General features: G+C 42.6%; 5 protein-coding genes across 5 annotated transcripts; 3 read left to right on the forward strand and 2 right to left on the reverse strand.

Moving 5' to 3' along the window:
* Window positions 1–1,245: 1,245 nt before the first annotated feature.
* LOC106649383 (arylsulfatase B-like) lies at window positions 1,246–5,508 on the reverse strand. The gene is made up of 9 exons (XM_014366757.2): window positions 5,310–5,508; window positions 5,154–5,233; window positions 4,203–4,560; window positions 3,143–3,302; window positions 2,849–3,075; window positions 2,523–2,763; window positions 2,282–2,439; window positions 1,591–2,199; window positions 1,246–1,512 (listed from the first exon to the last, which is right to left on the reverse strand). Exons 3-9 carry the CDS (start codon window positions 4,395–4,397, stop codon window positions 1,273–1,275), a joined length of 1,830 nt encoding a protein of 609 aa, XP_014222243.1. The 5' UTR covers window positions 4,398–4,560; window positions 5,154–5,233; window positions 5,310–5,508; the 3' UTR covers window positions 1,246–1,272.
* A 612-nt stretch (window positions 5,509–6,120) lies between these two features.
* On the reverse strand, window positions 6,121–9,767 carry LOC106649398 (putative uncharacterized protein DDB_G0294196). Its single transcript, XM_014366775.2, has 12 exons — window positions 9,383–9,767; window positions 9,158–9,284; window positions 8,935–9,079; window positions 8,573–8,848; window positions 8,377–8,503; window positions 8,194–8,310; window positions 7,848–8,125; window positions 7,697–7,769; window positions 7,157–7,635; window positions 6,675–7,083; window positions 6,416–6,604; window positions 6,121–6,346 (listed from the first exon to the last, which is right to left on the reverse strand). The coding sequence occupies exons 1-12, from the start codon at window positions 9,423–9,425 to the stop codon at window positions 6,288–6,290; spliced, it is 2,322 nt and encodes a 773-aa protein (XP_014222261.1). The 5' UTR covers window positions 9,426–9,767; the 3' UTR covers window positions 6,121–6,287.
* A 148-nt stretch (window positions 9,768–9,915) lies between these two features.
* On the forward strand, window positions 9,916–11,791 carry LOC106649392. Its single transcript, XM_014366767.2, is given in 4 exon segments — window positions 9,916–10,444; window positions 10,548–10,715; window positions 10,804–11,248; window positions 11,251–11,791. Coding segments are annotated over 4 exon segments (1,251 nt in total). The 5' UTR covers window positions 9,916–10,335; the 3' UTR covers window positions 11,780–11,791.
* Window positions 11,792–11,959: 168 nt separating this feature from the next.
* Window positions 11,960–12,824, forward strand: LOC106649391 (follicle cell protein 3C-1). Its single transcript, XM_014366766.2, has 4 exons — window positions 11,960–12,050; window positions 12,121–12,453; window positions 12,531–12,602; window positions 12,678–12,824. The coding sequence occupies exons 2-4, from the start codon at window positions 12,133–12,135 to the stop codon at window positions 12,783–12,785; spliced, it is 501 nt and encodes a 166-aa protein (XP_014222252.1). The 5' UTR covers window positions 11,960–12,050; window positions 12,121–12,132; the 3' UTR covers window positions 12,786–12,824.
* Window positions 12,825–13,368: 544 nt separating this feature from the next.
* LOC106649347 lies at window positions 13,369–19,027 on the forward strand. Its single transcript, XM_023459168.1, has 6 exons — window positions 13,369–14,378; window positions 14,460–14,952; window positions 16,540–16,631; window positions 16,719–17,034; window positions 17,655–17,758; window positions 17,829–19,027. Exons 1-6 carry the CDS (start codon window positions 13,638–13,640, stop codon window positions 18,759–18,761), a joined length of 2,679 nt encoding a protein of 892 aa, XP_023314936.1. The 5' UTR covers window positions 13,369–13,637; the 3' UTR covers window positions 18,762–19,027.
* Window positions 19,028–19,829: the final 802 nt, after the last annotated feature.

Consider the following 19,829-nt stretch of genomic DNA (forward strand, 5'->3'; position numbering starts at 1 on the left):
AGTAATTGTTATAATTTATTAAAAATATTCAATTATAATCTTGTAACAAAGGCGACTGTCGTTTGGCCATATCGGGGGATCATATTTATATATTACGTGTAATATATGGAGTATGCCCTTTCTAGTGAGCTGCCTGTCTGTACACATACATGTATGCAAAACGTCGTTCGTAAATATACGTAATAAAGGCTAAACGCAGCTGCAACCGCGGCTTATTAAAATTCCATTCGCAATGGCTTAAATGATTGATTTGGCAGCGCGCGCGAGTACATAAGCAAATACACAAATACACACCCATCGCATACAACACAAACACACACACATAGGTACGCGCGCACACACGCGCACATGCATATATACGTATAAAATAATGACAATGAAGATTGAGGACAAGTGTCGTTTTAGAGACTCACGTGCATAAGTCGTGTATACATATTCATACATAATAAGCAACGAAGAATCGGGATAAATCTATTTTATTGTTGTTATCGTTAGTCAGTGTGTAATCTTCGTGTGTGCGTAATATGTATGTGTGTAACGAGCGCGAGAGTTGTTGATCGTTTGGTCAAAACAATAACAACGGCGATGACGACGACGAAGACGACAACGATTCGAAGTTTCATTGCCGTGTGCATAAACGCTGTAAAAAATAATTTATATCCTATTCGTATGAATACCTACAGCAAGTGAAGGTTCGTTATTGTAAAAAAAATTATGTGTCTTATGAGCTACTGTACTGGTTTAAGATTTTCATTTGTAAAAAAAGTTTGTTAGTTTGCGATATGTATAGCAGTCTGTATTTACGTATTTTCGGTGTGAACTTGCAAAAAAAATTGACACTCTCCTGTGTGCAACTACGAGCCCGCCACTCGATTATTCACTTCATAATTGGACGGAAATGTCATCCTAAATACTCTATTTATCATTATACGTTCTTAAAGTACTGAAATTGTAATTTCTTCAATCGCGCAACAATAAACTTACATCGTAAAAGTAAACTTTAACTACCTATTACTCGACGTTAATATAATTTGAGATAAGAACAGCCAATCCCCCGGAAAGTCTCGCTCTAAGCAAATACAACAATTATATTAAAAAAAATGTATACTCCCTAACACTTGCTCAATGAATTAATTATTTCACGCTAAAGACAACGGTGACTATCCTCTCGTCCTTGGTCTTCGTGGCTGTTCCCTTGCTGTCGCTCGCGCAGCCTGCGTCGAGTTTCTTCATTTTTTCACGCTGCCTGCAGTTCTGCCGATAATCCTGGAGTCAAATGAAGGCCCTGAGCGACACGATGAGCAGCACCAGGCCCATGTGGGCGCACACGGCGAAGGTGCCGATGGCCGCCGCCGCGTTCGGATACGCGTACACGCTGTCGTAGACGCTCAGCCAGGGCTGCCACGTGTAATTCCAGCGTCGCGGATCGGCCATGTAGTCCACGGACTGGCGCAGCTGCCGCACCATGACGTTACCGTACTTCTCGAGGTACAGGTCCAGCTCGTTGATCCACTGATAAGCACGACGCGTTGTGAAAAAAAACATCATCGACTCGCATTCGAAGAGCGAGAAAATAACGATTCAACTTACCCTTGGATAGCTCTTGGCGATGTTGTTGGTCTCGCAAGGATCGACGCTGAGGTCGAACAGGCACTCGGTCTCGTTGCACGAGGCCAGACTGTAGCGATTGTTGTAGTGCGTGTTGGTCATGTTGGGCCTGCATAAAACCGTGGCCTGGCTCTGCAGCTGCCACATGCCGCTCTCCTGGGTCACCGGCACGCCCAGATGCTGCCTGATGGCGTCGGACACGGCGCTGTTCTTGATCTTGGTCGTGTTGTAGATGGGCGCGTAGCGTCCCCGGCCCGTCTCGCCCTCGACGCTGTCGTAGTAGCCCTTGAAGAGCGAGCCGCGCACCAGCTTGAAGCGCTGATAGATCGCCGCCTCGGTCTTGGTCACCTCGTCGATATTGAGGAGGATCTTGTCGCGCACGTTGCCGGTGCCGATGCTCAGCACGTCCCACTGATTGACGCCGTCGATGGGCCCGAGATCGCGCAGGTCGCCACCCGCCGCGGAGTACAGGGTCGGCAGCCAGTCGGTCACGTGGATCAGCTGGTCCGAGACGCGGCCCTTGCTGAGCAGACGCGGCGACCAGATCGCGGCGACGCCTCGCACTCCGCCCTCGTACAGGGTGTACTTGGTCTGCAGCAATTGGCGCACATTTTATTGCATCGGTGAATGTATTGATTTATAAAATATTATGCACGTGCGTTATGATACTCACTCCTCTGAGTGGCCAGTTGGAGCCCCAGTTGCGGAATTTACCGATCGGTGCGCCGCCGTTATCGGTCAGGAATAAGATGATCGAATTGCTCAGCATGCCGCGATCGCCCAGCGACGATACGACTCGACCCAGCGATTCGTCCAGTTTCGATACCATCTCTGTTCGTAGCGGGTAAACGAGAAATGAGAAAAGTTTCGAAAAATGGAGCTCTCGGAAAAAATATAACAATCAAAAAACCAACTCGCGTAAGCTCGACGATTGGGCTCGCTAATGTGTCGGAATTCCTCGTCGAAGACGTTCTCGTAGGGCACGTCGAGCGGGGCGTGGGGCGCCAAGTGCGATATCTGCATGTAGAGCGGCCTCATCGGATCGTGTCGGGTTATCACGTCCAAGGCCGTGTCGGTGAACAGGTCCGTGGCGTACGAGCCCTCGGTGCCGTAGGCCGGATGATCGTTCATGTGCATGTCGAAGCCCGACATGTTCTTTTATGTGAAAATAAGATAAAAAAATTAAATTATAATACGCGTGACTTCATCGATAATGTATGGTAGTTTTAATGCCACTTACCGCCTGTGAGTATCGATAATCGTAATAGCCGACGTAGCTATTGTAAAAGCCGAGGAAGTAATCGAAGCCACGGCGATTCGGTGTGTGCTGGGGAGTGTGATAGCCCACGTGCCACTTGCCGATGAGCTTGGTGTCGTAGCCCAATCCTTGAAGATACTCCGGCAGGATTCGCACGTTCAGGGGTATTCCGCGCGGCTCGCCACCGAGTATGCTGCCACCCTGCATTCCTGTGTGTACGATTTAAATTTGTGCATCGAGTATTCCATGCAATAACGCGTACACTTATACACTTACCCATCCTAATGGGATATTTGCCGGTGAGGAAGGCGGCCCTCGTCGGCGTGCAAGACGGCTGGACGTAGTGCCTGTTCAGGATGATGCCGTTGTAGGCGAGCGCGTCGATATTGGGCGTCGGTATCTGAGTGGAGCCGTGAAAGCCCACGTCGTTCCATCCCTTATTACGAATAACATGGCACGATTTGTAAATACGATAAAAAATGAGGCATTTATGCGGTATGTCATATACGTCGAAAAATTCAACGAACGCGCGCGCAACTGAGTCAGTGATGTATCGCGAGCGCGCAAATGAAAAGAGAGAGAGAGAGAGAAAACTAAAAAGTCGCGTAGGCGTGTTTTCTTCGGTATTATGGTTATACATTGTATATGTATATACACACCGAGACGACGTGCGACGACGCTCGAGCCGTCGTAATTGCCTCGACTAATGACTGCATTAATTTGATCCGCGCTCGCCCCAGACGCTCTTTGCGATCTCCGCTTCAGCTCACACATATATATGTACGCGCAGAGAGAACATTGAATTGGTATCGCGAAGAGTCGACGCAGAAAGAAAGTAAAGCGAAAGAGAGGAGGATAAAAATTGTCCTATTCCGCGGCAGCGGCGGCTGCCCCGGCGCACGCACGCACGCAGTAATGTGCGGAAATGACAGATCCTCCTGGCGCGTCATCGCATTACTCACGTTACTTTTTTCCCTCTTTCTTTTTTTCGCGCTTTCGTACATATATACATTTAACGTCGATGCGCTTGTGCGCGTGTAACGCATATAATGCGCGTGTATTAATTTGAAACTATACAATCAAATCATAATTGACGCTTGCACGGTCGATCGGATCGAAACGAGGTTGACAAAAAAAATTCGGAAGCGGCGCGGCCCGAAACATTTCAATAAGTTAACGACCGTTTATCTAATCGTTGATGCATTTAAGTATGTGGTACATGCACCCACCCGCACGCACACGTAATAAATTGTCCATAGATTGAATTGAATAATAAAAGGAGCGGTCGCGAGCGTTCGACCGATCTGTGAGATGATGCGCGTCGTCGTCGTCTTACCAAGTCGTCGGCCATGAAGACGACGATGTGAGGTGGCGCGTCGAATTGCACCTCGGCCCTGCCCACCGACGTGGTCGCGATCAGCGCGAGGCATAGTAAAAGGGCGAGACGACCTAACGACGACGACGACTGTCCTCTTCTTCTTCGCGTCATCGCCGTCATTATCATCATCGTCCTCGGGTTTACTGCTGTCATCTTCTCTTGTATCTGTCTGGCTGTCTCTCTCTCTTTATCTTCTTTTTCTCGGACGTCGAGGCTCGTTAGCTTTCGAATTGGTCTTATGGTATGCGCCTACTTATAATATATGTCCAACCAAGTGTGTATTTCCTGTGGTGGGCAGCAGCTGCGCGGAGAGAGCCTGTAAACACGCGCGCGCGCGTGCACGCATACACGAATTATTTTTTATTGTTATCGTTATTAGCGACTCGGTCGAATCTTGTACAGCGTGCGACGTCTCGATTCGCAATGCCATCGAGTGCAGAGCATGGGTGGGTGTTAAGAGCCACGTTCATGAACCGGAAAATATCACGATTCTTAAATACGGTCTATGCGTGCGCGGTGTCCTTGCGATGGCAGATTTATGAATGGAAAAATTTTCAATTTTCTTTGGCCAAACGATCGCGCGCGAAACTGGGGTGCAGTATGCAGTGTCGTTGTTAATTGCCCAGCGAGACGTGTCGAACGAATTGAAAAAAGGCGTCTACGGCCGCGTTAATTGTTATACACGTTTGTGGCATTTTTTGTGAGCTTCTGCAATTGAGATGAATTAATAAGGTGACAAGATCGGCCGAGTTAGGAATGTTGAATAATAAGTAGACTTTATTAATTTTAACTGCGAACGCTTGTTTGTTCTTCTTCTTTTCACAAAGATGAATGACAAATCATCATATTTTTGCAAGTTTTATCAAAAAAGTCTAAAATTATCCATATTGAAAATAAAAAATAACTTACTTTCTGATTTTGCCAGCTGATCTCAGGACATGACTTTCCCACAAATCGGACTGCCGTATCTCGTCATATCATGCTTTGAGCTATGAGAATCCAAAATTTTTTAGCCACTCAAGTTTTCACTCAATCATAACAACTGACCCAAATGAATAATTTTACCTTAACGATGCATTCAGAAAATTAATCGCACCGAAATTTCACTCGTCCCCAGCGTAAGAAAAGCTCGACGATTAAGCCGCAAGTCTTCGTCGAACTGAGAAGCTTCGCGGACGATTAGGCGCTCTTTATATACTCGTAAGGGGGAAGGCTTGATGAGAGGACGACTGACGACGACGAAGACAACGATGATGATGATGAGCCCTGCCTGCAACTTGCGCCACGCGTGGGTAAAAATATAAAGACGAATACGTTCATATATTTGTGTGCATGTATGGCAAGTTGCATGCAATGCGACACAACGACTCGGACTCGACGATTACCTAGTATATTTTTAATAAGCCCGCATGCGTCTTGTGTATACAGATGAATAGCCGCGATCTCGTGCAGTAATCTTGAAAGTAGGTGGTGCACCCCATTGGAATGTCGCAAAATGCAACACATAAAGTCGAAGCTGTGAGATGATAAGTCAAAATTTCTTCAAATTTCTTTCAATTGAAACATCTAAAACTATCTGAAAAAATACTGTGAATGATTTGGTTTTCATTTTTTCTAAAATATTATTCATTGATGCGTACCTTGTAGTCAAGTTTAATTTGGATTCTTGGTACTTCAATTTTATATCAAACAATTAAAAATAAAAAAGTTAAGCAAATGAAGTGCTACCTAATATCGTCTGATAATACGCTCGAAGATAATGTATTACATGTAATTATTAAATAGTTTTAAAGAGAAGAAATCGCATAATACTAGGTATTGAAATGGTTATTATTATGTTTTCTATAACAAAAAATATAACTTTACTCTAATCAAATACTTAATACGGTGTTTATTTTTCTCAGCAGGAGCGACCATCGTAAGTACCCGATAAATAAAAATAAATTCTACATGATTTTTTAGTTGATTGAACGAGTGAAGCGAATAAATAAATCAAAAATTGATCGACAAAGTATAGAAAATCCACAAATTATAAAAATTTTTTTAGAAAAATCGATTCATCGTAGTGGACTTTTTAGCAAATGCGCCAAACATAAAACCACCTGAAAAAAGCACATTCGACTTTTTTAATTTGAATTTTCAAAAACTAGAAAGTCAAAAATAATATTTACCTGGGGGTTCTTGTGAATTCGACTTTGGTTCATTATTGCTTGGATCAGGACGAATTTGAGTATTTATTGGCAACGATTCAGTTGTATTTTGCTCTTGGGATCGGTTCTTCGAAGCTGCTACAGGCGAGCAGAATTTATTCAACATTTTTTCGTAGTCAAAATCACCGTCTTCGGATGCCATATCGGAATCTGTACGGAAAATACTTTATTAAACATTTGCACCTCGAAATCAACATTAATCGAATATATAAATATGTACCCTCGTAAAGTCGACGCGCTAATTCAGCACTGCCACCAGGTTCTGTAATTTCACTGCCAAGGATTGCTGATATATTATCGACCGAAATGTTCATTTCGCTGGAAAGCATACTCGTCGACATCATTCCTGCTGGATCGACATTCATGCCGGACACGGGCGTCACATTCAGGTTTTGTGGCATCTGCATGGGATAATTTGACGCTGTCGAGTCAATATTATGGCTGCTCTCTTGCATGCTCGGCATTGCCGAGCCGTTGTTCCGCGAGCTTTCGTGCATGCTGGACATCATCGGTGTCTCTTGACGTCGTTGCTGCAGCTGTTGTTTTTGCTGTTGTTGATGCTGATTGTGTTGTTGTTGTTGTTGCTGTTGCATGTGTTGAGAATTGACTGGTACCTCTTGTTGAGCGAGCTATATTATATTAGAAGTTCATGAAAATTCAGAAGTAAATTGCTCGAATTATCAAAATATATGTAAGGCGTACGCTGTAGTGATTTTTTGGAGTCTTTACGACAAAGTTGACGTTTTGTACAGATTTTATGCGAGGCGCATTGGATTGAGGAAGTTTGGACAAATCTCGAGGATCAAAAACATTCTGATCGTCTGGTTGATATTGCTGCTGCTGCTGATGTTGTTGCATCATCAATTCTTGAGATGAATTGCTGTGCTGCATTTCTTGCGATGAGTGTCGCTGCATCTCTTGCGACGACGACAACGACTGCTGACTTTGAAATTGTTGTTCCTGTGATGAGCGTCGGGGTTGTTCCTGTGATGAGCGTCGTGGTTGTTCCTGTGATGAGCGACGTGGTTTTTCCAGTTGAGCATCTTGGACAGGATGACTTTGAATGTTGGCCGAATTATCGCGAGTGAAACATTGCATTTTCGCGGGTGTCGGTACCGGACGTTGCTGATAATCTTTGCCTGTGGTATCTTTCAGGGTGGTGGGGGGAGCTTGTTGATTTTCTAAATAAATTTTCAATTTCATTAGTGAAAGTTGAGAAATTTCTCTGAATGCATTGTATACCTCGTTTATATGGAGTTTTCCGAGCATTTGGAGATACATTTTCAGACTGCTTATGTTCTTCAACAAATTTTTTCTAAAATCATATTCGAATCAAATTTCAAATTGGGTTTTTTTACGTAAGCCAGTAAATACTTTTTGAACAGTCATATACCTTGAGTTTATTAGAATTCATTACTTTTTGCGATTCATTGTTGGACCTTTCATTGTTTCGCCTATCGTTCGATTCTTTCGGTTGAGATGCACGGTCTACTTCACTAGGCATTTTACTGGGAGCAGTATCGTTTCGATTCACACTTCGACCTTGTTTTTTATATTTGTCGCTATTATTGGTTTTTTGAGATTCGTTTGGCTTGTTCGATTGCGGATATTGTTTGTTCAAGCCTTCAAACTCAGTTGTATCGATATCCATGTCGATATTATAATCTTCATCTAAAATATCGCATTAATAAAATTATAGTACCTTAAAATATTGATTTTGCTAATTTACGAAATCATACCAATATTTATTCGCAAAGATTCAATGTTTGGCGGAATAGGCTCGGATTTCTTTTTCGAACGATCATCTGAATCCAGGTACTCTTGTTCCAATGCCATGGAATAAACGGAAGCAGTATCTGGGAATACAATAATTTTCACATAAATATGTTTTCGAGTGTACTTCTCCTGATCGATGATCTTACCAGCATTATCTTGACTTAATTTTTTGTTGATCAAAAAGTGCGACAAATCGACTTTCGGCATCTGTTGAGTTTTACTCCTTGCATTGAATCTTGCCAAACGGTAGTTTTGTTTTTCGGCATTTTCAACCTGTCGAATTCGCTTCCGTTAGAAAAATAAACAATCATAACACGTCGATTTTCGAAAGAAAAGTTTCACCTTGTGGCGCAGTTCTTGCGCTTTCGACTTCATCGCTTTGATCCTACCGATGAGCTGATGGCAATTTTTCTCTCGCTTGTTGTGCTCGAGATACAATCGGGCAAATTCGATGATTTTCAGCTGCTCCCGTTTTTTGGCGATTTGCTTTTTCAGCCTCATCGACCGTTGAGCCTCGTTTATGCGATAAGCCGCCAATTTTACCTGAATCGTTACTCGCAGCAGTCTCGATTCTGCTTTGCGTCGTTCCATGGCCAGCGGAATTGCTTCGTACTCTTCCTGAGCGATCATTGGAGCAATAGAAAGAAAAACATACAATTCTTACCAATAATCAAACGCAAACAATGAATAAAAAGAAAAAACACCTCGTATTTCGCCCAAACTTTCAAGTGTTCCTGCAGCATGTCGTCGTATTGTTTTATCATAGCCAATGTTATCATGGACTCGCTGTCCTCCTTTCTCTCGGCCAGTTCGAGCTCTCGGCTGACGATGCTCTCGTACTCGTCGAGCCTGCATCACAATTAAAAATACACACAATCGAGGAAAAAAGTCAAAAAATTTCGTCTCTTTTTTTTTTTGGACGCATACCTCTCTAGAATCATCACCTGAGTGGCTTCATTCTTTTTGGCCTCGCTGATTTTATTCTTCAAGTCGCGTCTGGTTTGAAGCTCATCGCGAATCTTGTCCTTCACCTCTTTGATTTTATTCTCGTAGACTGAGTTGAAAAAAAAGGTCAAAATTATGTCAAAGTCGAAACGGCGTCGACGACACGAAAAGAAAGATCGCGTTCATCGGAACTTCTTATTGACTCACCGGTTATTTGTTCCGTAATTTTATCATCGTCCACTTCCATCATTATTTCTATTCTCACTCGAGTAAAAAATTGATTAAGATTCCGAATAATTCGATAGTCGAAACATATCACTGAGTATCAATCATCGCTGCCGAGATGCCGTATTGTGTCGAGCGTTGGAGAGACTTCCGAGAGTTCTGGGAAATTCTGCTAGCAAGTTGCATCGTCGAAATACGTTAAATTGAAACGTTCGAAAAAAAAGAACGTTACGAGTACGTTCGATCGCACGACTCTGTGCCCTCGATTGCAATTCTTACGATTGTTTACGATGAAAATCAAGAAAGAAAACAGAATGAGCGAATGAACTTCGCGACACCCAACGATTGAAGCGATTCAATTTTCGAGTTCTCGAAATTCATACGAGTGCAATGACTGCGTCGGTAAGAAACTGCGTCTCGTGCGCGAGCCCACCGCGAGCGGCAGCACCGAACACCGACCAATCTCCACCTCGTGCGTGTTGTGTCGGTGTGTTTGTGTGTTCAATGTTTTCATAATATACTGGGCGCATCGGATAACGCAGCGCAGCACAGCTGAGAAATTGTTTCCTCAACCGCTGATAACGCCCGTTAAAAAAGTACACGTAAATCAATAATCCCGTGGTGAAGCGTCGCGAAAGGTAATATCTCTCGTCCGATAAACTCGGCCCCGCGTGTTATCCGTTGCTCGCGTTCGACCCTATTTATCGGCGTTAAAAAGTATTGATTTCGAACACTGTGTGTGTGTATGAGTTGACACACCGTCTGCTATATAAGTTCGTAATAATAATTCGATTTTGACGAACGACCGTGACCACCACGCGCGCGTAGCGGGCACCCGTCGAAGAAAATTTTGCGCAATTGACGTGTAAATAACGCGAAATATAATACTATCGAAGTCGAGTCGGGGGAGCACAAACTTGGCGAACGAAAATGCGATGTTTTCAACGAAAGCGCATCTGATAAAGAAGACGGGTAAACACGGGGTGGGACGGCCTGAATTTCTCGAGCAGCTGAAACAAGAATACAAAACAACCAAGTCACTGGGTAAGGATTTGCGAATTAACTCTTTTGAACTCGTACTTTTATCATCATTTCATCCATTAGACCTGATTATGTTTATTTACTTTTTTTACGTTCTATTTTGCAGATGCTAAAAAGCAAGTTTTGGCTAACTTGGCGAATTTCTGTTACGACCCGATAAATTACGAGTATCTTTGGAGATTGCGGATTCTCGACTTGTTTTTCGAAGCTCTGGATGAAAAAAATAGAGAACTTGTAATTTTTGCTGCAGGCGGCATCTGCAACATATGCTTACGTAAATATAATTTTAATGTTATTTCGTTACTTGCTCTTTCGTACTTTGCTCCCGAGATCATGTCCAAAACTAATATTTGTTTTTTTAGATCCTCTAAGTAGAGAGTATATCATAAGGACAAAAGGATATGAAAAAATAGCTGCACTCTTATGGAAATCTGAAGAGCTTATTTTATCAGCTCTCACAACTTTGATGTACTTAATAACAAGAGAATCAAAAGAGCTCATTGTTACTGCATCAATAACTGAAAAAGTTGAAGAATTATCGAAACATAAGGAAGTGCGCATAAGAAATTTAGCAGTGGTATTTCTGCGAGATTTTTGTGGAAAAAAAGTAACAGAAGTATCTGAGTCTGACACTGCAACTACTGAATCTAATGTACCAGATGATTCAAACTTAAAAACTGATGAAAGTAAATGCATGAAAAATTTTAAAATTGTACAGAAACCCAGTAGAATTGTTGTAAACAATCTTGATGAAAGTGAAGTTCAACCAATCGTAAGACTATCAACACATCCTAGAAGAAGATTGTGATGCATAAGCAATTTGTTCAAAATATGTCTGTTCCTTTACTAAACACGAAAAAAACAAAAATGTTCCGCACTATGTTTACTTCTGCAAAGAAGTATTGTACTAAAATATCTTCTGGTTCGGCTGCAGCAAATTTAGAAAATCTCAAAATTGGAGATAAAGTTTCTATCCAGAGAACAGTTACAGAAGATGATGTGTTGGGATTTGCAAAATTGACTAATGATTACAATCCCATTCATATTAACTCAACCAAAAATATAGTTCATGGTGCATTTTTAAATGGACTATTATCAGGTATTCTTGGAACGAAACTACCTGGACCTGGTACAGTAGTTGTTGAACAAATATTAAGGTATCCAAAACCTTGTTATGTTGGAGATACAGTTGAAATTTCTGTAGAAATAACTTCTGTGAGAAAAATAGTGAAGTGCAAGTATACATGTATGGCTAATTCTGAAAGAATCGTTATGGAAGGAGAAGCCAAATTAGTGACAGATTCAACTAGAACTCAAAAAATTACCTTTACAAAATAAATTGCTATTCTAGTATCATTCATTCAAAACCTTTCTGTAAGATTGAATGTAAATCAATTGCCAAAGTGTAAATATACTAAAGTATCAAAAGTAGGTCTTACAAAACTTGTCACTAGAGCCTTACGTAAGACTTGAAACATTTGCACATGCAGCAGTCTTACTTCAGCGCATGTTGGTTTCATCATTTATTATACAAACAGATGTCAAGAAAGACATACATAAGCATCAAATCATTTATCATTCATGAATTTTACTCGAGACAGAGTGTACTGTAAGTGTTAATTGATTAAAATATATTTTATCAAGTTTAATTCAGTCTTTTATTTATACTAATTCATTAGTCTTAGGTAAAGATGTACCCTCTGCTGTTGATTTTTCTTCTTGCAACACGTGTTTATGCAAGTGAGGATAACGCTATAACGGTAGCTTCAACTACCCAAGATCAGGATCAAGATCAAACAACTGATCCAACAACTGAAATTCCTACTAGTCCTATAACTACAACTGAGGCACCGCTTATTGCTTGCACATGTGGAGTATTTTTAAGTGGATCATTCAAAAGAGGAAGTAAGGTACCACCAAGTGAACATCCAGCTTTACAATATGAACAAGCAGAGACGTTTCCGTGTTCAAGTATTGGAAATAAAATGTGTACCAACAAATGTCTAGATGTGGTTAGTAATTTTCAAGTTGATAATTTTTGTTTTTCAAAATTCAGTTTGAGCAAAAATTTTTCTTCTCTCCATTTCAGATAGTGAAACACTTGCCAAACAGTCCTAATATTCTGTGTGGATCCATAGACAGAGACTGTCATAAAGAGCGGGTAAAAATCGTATATATTTATCAAGAATCGTATTGACATTTCTGTCGAGTCTTTCAACATTTCCTTTTTCCACAGGCATATTTATTCATCAAGAACTGTCAGGACGATTGGATAAATACAAATCTATCCGCTGGACGCGAGTACTGCTGTAAAGATGGAATTCCTTATAAATGTCCCTTTTGAATCGAAAAATGCAAACTGGACAAACTGTATTTTTATACTAATTTTATATTGTTAATAAATTTTAAGATTTGTGAAATCTCCTCCGTTTGCTTTCTTCTAACATCCGATTGTACATTGCTCACAATTGAAACGAAAAAATTCATCGCTCGGTAAATTTTGACAATAGTTCTATATTTAGCCAGCTCGGCAGCAGAGAATCGACGTCATCGGGCGGCTACAATCATGCGCAAGCTCTCCATAACGGAACTCATTACGCAATTGCGCGCGTATAATACCTGCGGCACAGACACTCTTGCACGCGTGTGTCTAATCACGTTATATGTGCATGTCGTTTTTTCAAAACAAAAAGGGCAACATCGCAGCTCTACGCGCCTTCGGGGGGTCGACGTCTCGAATTAAAGCTCGCGCGATACCTATACATATAATGTTTATATGTATGTGTAGTAGCGCGCAATATATACATGTATCGAACGACGCGTTATAGTTTTGGCTTTCGCCGCCACCCTCTAAATTTAGACCCGCGGCTCGTCGAAAGTGAGGCCGTCGCCGAGAGAGAATATAGGATAGTCGTGCACGAGCAGTTTCCATCTCGCGCTGCGTTGTGCGCGAGTATATAATATACACGCGACGACGATATTTACGCGTATCGTGGCATAAACAGAGAAAAAAAACTTTAACGTTTGTGTATGTGCGTGTTATTTTCGTTTGAACAAATCTTTTGACTATTTTATAAATTACCGTTAAATAAAAGAGACTCGAAAACGATGCATTCGATATACGTCGCAGAAAGCACGCAGCTCGGACACGTTGTGCGCAATTTCTCGTGAAATATATTATTATGCTCGCGATATCATGGCGGCGATCGAGACCATCGCCATAATCGACCACAATCAGCAGAATAATCAGCATCATCATCATCATCACGACGGCGGCGGCTCGACGACGCTGAAGATGTGCGCCCGTCTGCTGGCCTGCCCGCTGTGCTCGCAGCCGGGCTTCAACACGCTGGACTCGCTGCGCGCCGGACTGGTGAGCGTGGCCACCCGCGCCCTCGCCTGTCCCGTCTGCAACGAGATACTCATGGGCATCGACAAGCTCACCATACACCTGTTCGGACACACGATTTACAGTGGTGGCCACAATCACAACAATAACAACAATAATAATAATAATGGTCATCATCGAAACAATCATCACAACAACGGTAACGATCATCGAGGATCCAACGGCAACTGCGTCGAGCCGAAAATCGTCGAGCTGCAGCAGGCCACGAGAGGGCCGAGCGGCAGCACGATCTGGATCGAGGGCAACGCAAATGCTGCGGTAGGCAGTGCTGCTTGTTTGGACGACGGTGGCAAATTGCTGAACGGCAACGACGGGGCGAGCATCTTCATACCGATCGAGGAGATTGAAAACTTCCGCTCCAATAGCAGCAACAACAACAAACAGCAGGACCAGCACCATCTGATCGGCAACGATAATCGGACGGTCGTTCTGCAGAACATCGGCGGAGGTGGCAATTTGCTGCCTGTCAACGCGATGTCGGGTGCCGATTTCGCGAACGACAAAATCGGCAAGGAGTCTTACACGCAGGTGGGTGCGCGGTACTGTCTCTTCGATTGATCGATCGCATAAATTTACCGATTTTTTTTTTCTTTTTTTCACGCCTCGCAGACCGACTGGTCGAAGAACTCGAACGAGCAGCAGCAGCAGCCGCAGCAGTTGGAGACGCGGACCGACATGCTCGCCGAGCTCGTGAAAAACGCCCAGATAACCGCGTCCCCCTTTCCCGTCAGCAATTACGAGCCGACGACGAGCGACGGCAACAACATCGACAACGACGACGACGACAACGACAACGATCGAGTGGTGGTAGAAGTAGCAGCGTCGGCGAAACCGATCGTCACCTCGCAGCGACTGCTGGCCAAGGACGAGCGACCCGAGCGCTGCGACATCTGCGGCTTCGGCTTCCCGGACCTCAAGATCCTGCTGCTGCACAAGCAGATCGCGCATCGGGTGCCGGAGGCCCAGGCCCGCCTCGGGCCCGAGCAGCTGCACATGAAGAACTTCCCGTGCCACCTGTGCAGCAAGGTGTTCACCATCAAGGGCAGCCTCATGGTACACATGAAGGTCGCCCATCCGGGCGTCAATAGGCCCGTCAATCCAGGTACTTATTTTAACAAATATAATGTAAAACCACTGGAACCTCATAAATTATAATAATCCATTGATGTCCGCGCGACGCGATGTACATACGTGTGTGCACTCACGCCCAGGTGAAAATAGTATGTAAGATTTGACTCCAGATCTTGTATTCTATAATCGACGTCAGAACTTATTTCAGATCTGACATCAGATCTAATGTTAGATCTGAAGTGACTGTATTGCCTTTAATTATTTAAACAATAACTTTATTAATAATTGAAATTTTATAACAAATTTAGTTATATTTTAATAATCACATTGATAATAACTTAAGAAAAATTCCTACAATATTTAGGTTTCCGATAATGTGAATTTAAATTGATTCAACAACTTTTATTATTAAGATTTATTATAAAATTGTAATTATTAATAAACCTATTGTTTAATTAATTAGAAGCAATACAGTCACTTTAGATCTGACATTAGATCTGATGTCAGATCTGATATAAGTTCTGATGTCGATTATCGAATACAAGATCTGGTATCAGATCTGATGTCAGATCTGGTGTACATTTGTCAGATTTTATACCAGATCTGTCGCCAGATCTGGAGTCAGATCTTACATACTATTTTCACCTGGGATACACCCACATTATTGGAAAACGATGAGATTGTCTACGTTGCAGGACTGCTAGTCGTGAGCGACGAGGAGCGAGTGGCCACGGTGCTGAGGGTTGCCTCGCCCACCGAGCCCATAATTGCCCACAAGTCGCCCGTGACTTGGATTTTTACAAAGTTCGAAAGGCGTAGTTGTACGTGTGTTCGCATCAATCAGAATTACATTAGAAAAAACAAACGAACAAACAATGAGACAGCCTTGATTATCGATAGACAGACGTTTTTGATACTTTTTTTGTGTCTTTAATTAGATCGTAATTTTTTTTGGGATTTTTTGAACCGTAGAATCGATCAAAGCCACTACCGATACCATGAAATTATGGCTTTGATTTTTTTTTTCCTTTTTTTGGATTTTTGTGCATGACGTGTCGACGACACGAGTAGATCGCTATATATTATAATGTACAACCCGTAGGCTATATCTTCTTTTTTTTGTTATAATACACGGATAATTAATAATAATGTCACAGCTTTATACCCCCCCATGAATTAATACTCGTAGCTCCACGTATATAGATAAAAAAAGCACAGCCAAAGCTTTGTACACCCGTTGGTGCAGTCTGGAACAAAAAAAAATAAACAACCACAACGACACACGAACTCTGAAAATCTGAACGAACTACAACGAATCAGATATTCTGTGTATAAAACAATATTATTATCAACAATAATATAATTTATGTTTAATTATTAGTTTATTATCCCCGAATCGTCACGCACTTCGCAACCGCACCATCACCACTAGCCCAATTTAGGAAGTGTATAATGATATCACAATGCTTTTTATTTATTATCGTATTGTAGCAGCTATGAATGACATTTTGAATCCCCCGATGTTGTAAATAAAGCTGAGAGCTAGAGTTGTTTTTCTTCAAGTTTTTCTTTCTAATTATTCGGTCTCTCGCTCGGCGGGGCCGTAAACGCATTACAGACAGACACGAGATGAAGGAGTCGGAGGGTTGCATATACAAGAAAACCGACAAAGGCTTCGAGTGCCCGAACTGCGGCAAAGTTTTCACCAAGGTACAAAGTAGCAAAACAATTAAATGTCTTCACCTCGTACGCAAGAAAAATAAAAATTAATGTCCAAATTACGTTCCGCGCGCGCAGGAGCAAAACATCATCCAGCACATCCAGACGCACGACAGCAAGCAGTGGGAGTGCGACGTGTGCTGCAAGCTCTTCACCACCAAGTACTTTCTCAAGAAGCACAAGCGGCTGCACTCGGGCGAGATGCCGTACAAGTGCGGCCTCTGCGACAAGACCTTCACGTTCCAGCAGTCCTATCACAAGCACAAGCTCTATCACAAGGACGAGAAGCCGCACGAGTGCAAGACCTGCGGCCGGGCCTTCAAGGAGCTCTCGACCCTGCACAATCACGAGAGGATACACACGGGCGAGAAGCCGTTCGAGTGCGAGTCCTGCGGTGCGTATAATGTACCAGTTGACGGAAGAAAAAATCGGTGTCACGGGGCAAGAATAGGCGGTTTTTCACAATAAATCACACTTCCAGAAAACAAAGAAAACTGTCGATTCTTGTCACATGGCACCGATTTTTCTTGTATATATTACAATTGTGAGTTGACACGTCCAATGAGAAAAGTGTTACATATAAAAGTACCATCTTGTAACAATTTTACTATGTCTCATGATAAAATTATTTGTAAAATTACTGGAAATAATGCTACACAGTAGACATTTTTTCATGGTACAATTAATTTTTATTTTGTCATAATGTAATTATTGTTATAGTGATTTGTACGAGAATTTTTGCATATAATTTTCGATTACTATATGAATATATTGATTTTTCTAACATCAGTTTTGTCGGCGTATGAATCGCGATCGGTATATACACTCTAAGCCAAAAAGAGTAATTTTCAAACCTCAAAAGAGTAAACTGCATTATTTACTCTTTTCAGAAGAATAAATGACGCAGTTTACTCCTTTCACTTTAACGCTAGAACTGCACTCTTTTGAGGTTCGAAAATTACTCTTTTGGGCTTAGAGTGTAGGATAATTAATTATTGAAGATCTGCATTATAGGTAAATGCTTCAGGCAGAGGGTCTCGTACTTGGTGCACAGGAGGATACACACGGGTGTCATGCCTTACGAGTGCACGATTTGTGGCAAAAAGTTCAGATACAAGGTACGTATACAACGAAGAAAAATGAAATTAAAAATAATTGACTTCATTTTTTTTTTTTTTGATCGAACAGGTCAGCCAACGCACGCACAAGTGCGTACCTTCGAGCAACAGCACAGCCACCGCCAGTGGCAGTAGCAATGCCGATTCCTCGGCTCGAGCTGCTGCGACGGCGACGTTTCAATCGGAAGGCGACAACGCGACCGTCTATCCAGACGTCAATCCCAACAACAACAGCAACAGCAGCAGTGGCAGCAATTTCTTGCTCTTAGCCAGCGGCAACAAGGAGCAGGCGCTGAAACGAAAACTCGACGCCGAGATCGAGAACGAGGACGGCAGCTCGACGTTGCACCAGCAGCAGCAGAACAATCGCTCGATGATGCTCGTGGACGGTGGCGGCAGCCGCTCCAACGACGATTTCGCTAATTTGTGCTGGGCCACAACCACCAACAACACTACCAAGAGCAGGGACGAGCCCAAGGACAACGAGATAACCATACTGGCTGTGATAAACGACAAACATCAGACGACGACGACGACAGTCTGGCCCGGCAAGAAGATGCCGGACTCGCCGAGCACCGACGACAGCCTCATGAAGGAGCTGGACAAGGTCAGCGAGGATTACCGTAGCGGCGTCTGGTCGTCCCTGACGCAGGCGGCTGCGGTGCAGTCCTCGCCCTCGAGCGAGATGATGATGATGAGATCGCTGAGCCTCGCCGAGGTCACCGGCAGCATCGCCAACAACGACAACAAGAGCAGCAGCCAAGACTGCTGCGACGACTACTTCGCGCCTTTGGCCGATCATCCCAACGCCGTGGCTGTGGTCGAGCTGCAGCAGCAGCAGCAACGGGACAACGATGACACATCGATGACGACGACGACGACGACGGTCGAGGTGTCGATGATGAACGACGACAATGAGACTGCGAGGGGAAGTTTGTCGACCCTTCAGACCATCAACGAGGACTCGCTGAAGGAGCTGCTGAACAGTATAGCCGATAAATGAAGCTGAAAAAATTGGCTTTTTCTTCTATTTACCCCGGATTTTTTTCTTCTTTCTCTTCATTATGTAAAACGATTGTGATACCGAGATTTTTAGATTTTTAGATACAGGCAGAGAGGGAGAGAGCTTTTTTGTATAATTATACCACGTTGCGTATTGAATAAGCGTATAATTGTTGTAATTTTTGTTTTTGTTGGTTTTTTTTACAATGTATCGATGTCAAGTATAGATTTAAGGCAATTAATTATGTAATAAAACAAAATATTGGAAACACGATAACTCGTACTTTTATGTTTTATCCATTCGATAAGTATAAATATAGACCAGAACGCCCGGATTCGAATTAACTCCATGCCCTGGTAACTTTCGCACTGTATACTAAAATATATACAGGATTGACGGTAGTCTTTTTGCTGGTCAAGGAGCCGTAACTAGTTTTGAGTCAGCAGAACGCCGTGTCCTCGATCACGAGCCCACTGCCCTGGATGTGATTGTTATTGTGATGATTTTTACATTTTATACACTTTTTTACTTTTTATTACAGTTTACAACATTATTATGCACTTTATTTAAAAAAAAAATTACCGCTGGGAAATTCTGTCGTCTAATCGTATTTTTAATAGTTACATTTTCGATCTGTTCATAGTTGGATTTAACATAAGGTGTTGAGATAATGAATCTTTTTATGTCATGCATGATCATGTGCTTATCAATATAGTAAAAGATCCAAACTTGTTTTATAAAAAATATATTTATTAACAATCCAAAATTCCATAACACTAAACATAAATTAAATATTATACATCATATGACTAGTACTTTCTTCGCTTTGCGCTCGACTTTCTACGCGAGTTTTTTCTCTTCTTTGGAGGCGCGTTTTTACGTGCAGCCGCCACGCAAATGTTCCACAAGTCCTGATTCGAAAATGACGGCTTGGCGAGGATCAGCTCGCAACAATCCCTTGGCACCGAGTAATGTATCAAATCCCAGAAAGGATCAATGGTCCAGCGCCGGAAAAAACGTTTCGCCAGTTTCTCGCACACATGTTTGCTGCAGGCCCTGTAATACTTC

The sequence above is a fragment of the Trichogramma pretiosum genome, unplaced genomic scaffold, assembly GCF_000599845.2.
Source record: "Trichogramma pretiosum strain Unisexual culture from Peru unplaced genomic scaffold, Tpre_2.0 scaffold23, whole genome shotgun sequence".
Taxonomy (NCBI): domain Eukaryota; kingdom Metazoa; phylum Arthropoda; class Insecta; order Hymenoptera; family Trichogrammatidae; genus Trichogramma; species Trichogramma pretiosum.

Excerpts from the sequence above, each read along its gene's own strand:
- LOC106649391 (XM_014366766.2), top strand. The coding sequence starts at position 12,133 with ATGTACCCTCTGCTGTTGATTTTTCTTCTTGCAACACGTGTTTATGCA. Across the intron at positions 12,454-12,530 it reads CCAACAAATGTCTAGATGTG|ATAGTGAAACACTTGCCAAA; the intron begins GTTAGTAATTTT and ends TCTCCATTTCAG. Across the intron at positions 12,603-12,677 it reads GAGACTGTCATAAAGAGCGG|GCATATTTATTCATCAAGAA; the intron begins GTAAAAATCGTA and ends CTTTTTCCACAG.
- LOC106649398 (XM_014366775.2), bottom strand. The coding sequence starts at position 9,425 with ATGATGGAAGTGGACGATGATAAAATTACGGAACAAATAACCG. Across the intron at positions 7,770-7,847 it reads TGAATTCTAATAAACTCAAG|AAAAAATTTGTTGAAGAACA; the intron begins GTATATGACTGT and ends ATATGATTTTAG. Across the intron at positions 7,636-7,696 it reads GAAAACTCCATATAAACGAG|AAAATCAACAAGCTCCCCCC; the intron begins GTATACAATGCA and ends AAATTTATTTAG.
- LOC106649347 (XM_023459168.1), top strand. The coding sequence starts at position 13,638 with ATGGCGGCGATCGAGACCATCGCCATAATCGACCACAATCAGCAGAAT. Across the intron at positions 16,632-16,718 it reads GCGGCAAAGTTTTCACCAAG|GAGCAAAACATCATCCAGCA; the intron begins GTACAAAGTAGC and ends CCGCGCGCGCAG. Across the intron at positions 17,759-17,828 it reads GCAAAAAGTTCAGATACAAG|GTCAGCCAACGCACGCACAA; the intron begins GTACGTATACAA and ends TTGATCGAACAG.
- LOC106649383 (XM_014366757.2), bottom strand. The coding sequence starts at position 4,397 with ATGACAGCAGTAAACCCGAGGACGATGATGATAATGACGGCGATGACG. Across the intron at positions 2,440-2,522 it reads CAATCGTCGAGCTTACGCGA|AGATGGTATCGAAACTGGAC; the intron begins GTTGGTTTTTTG and ends CGCTACGAACAG. Across the intron at positions 1,513-1,590 it reads TCGCCAAGAGCTATCCAAGG|TGGATCAACGAGCTGGACCT; the intron begins GTAAGTTGAATC and ends CGTGCTTATCAG.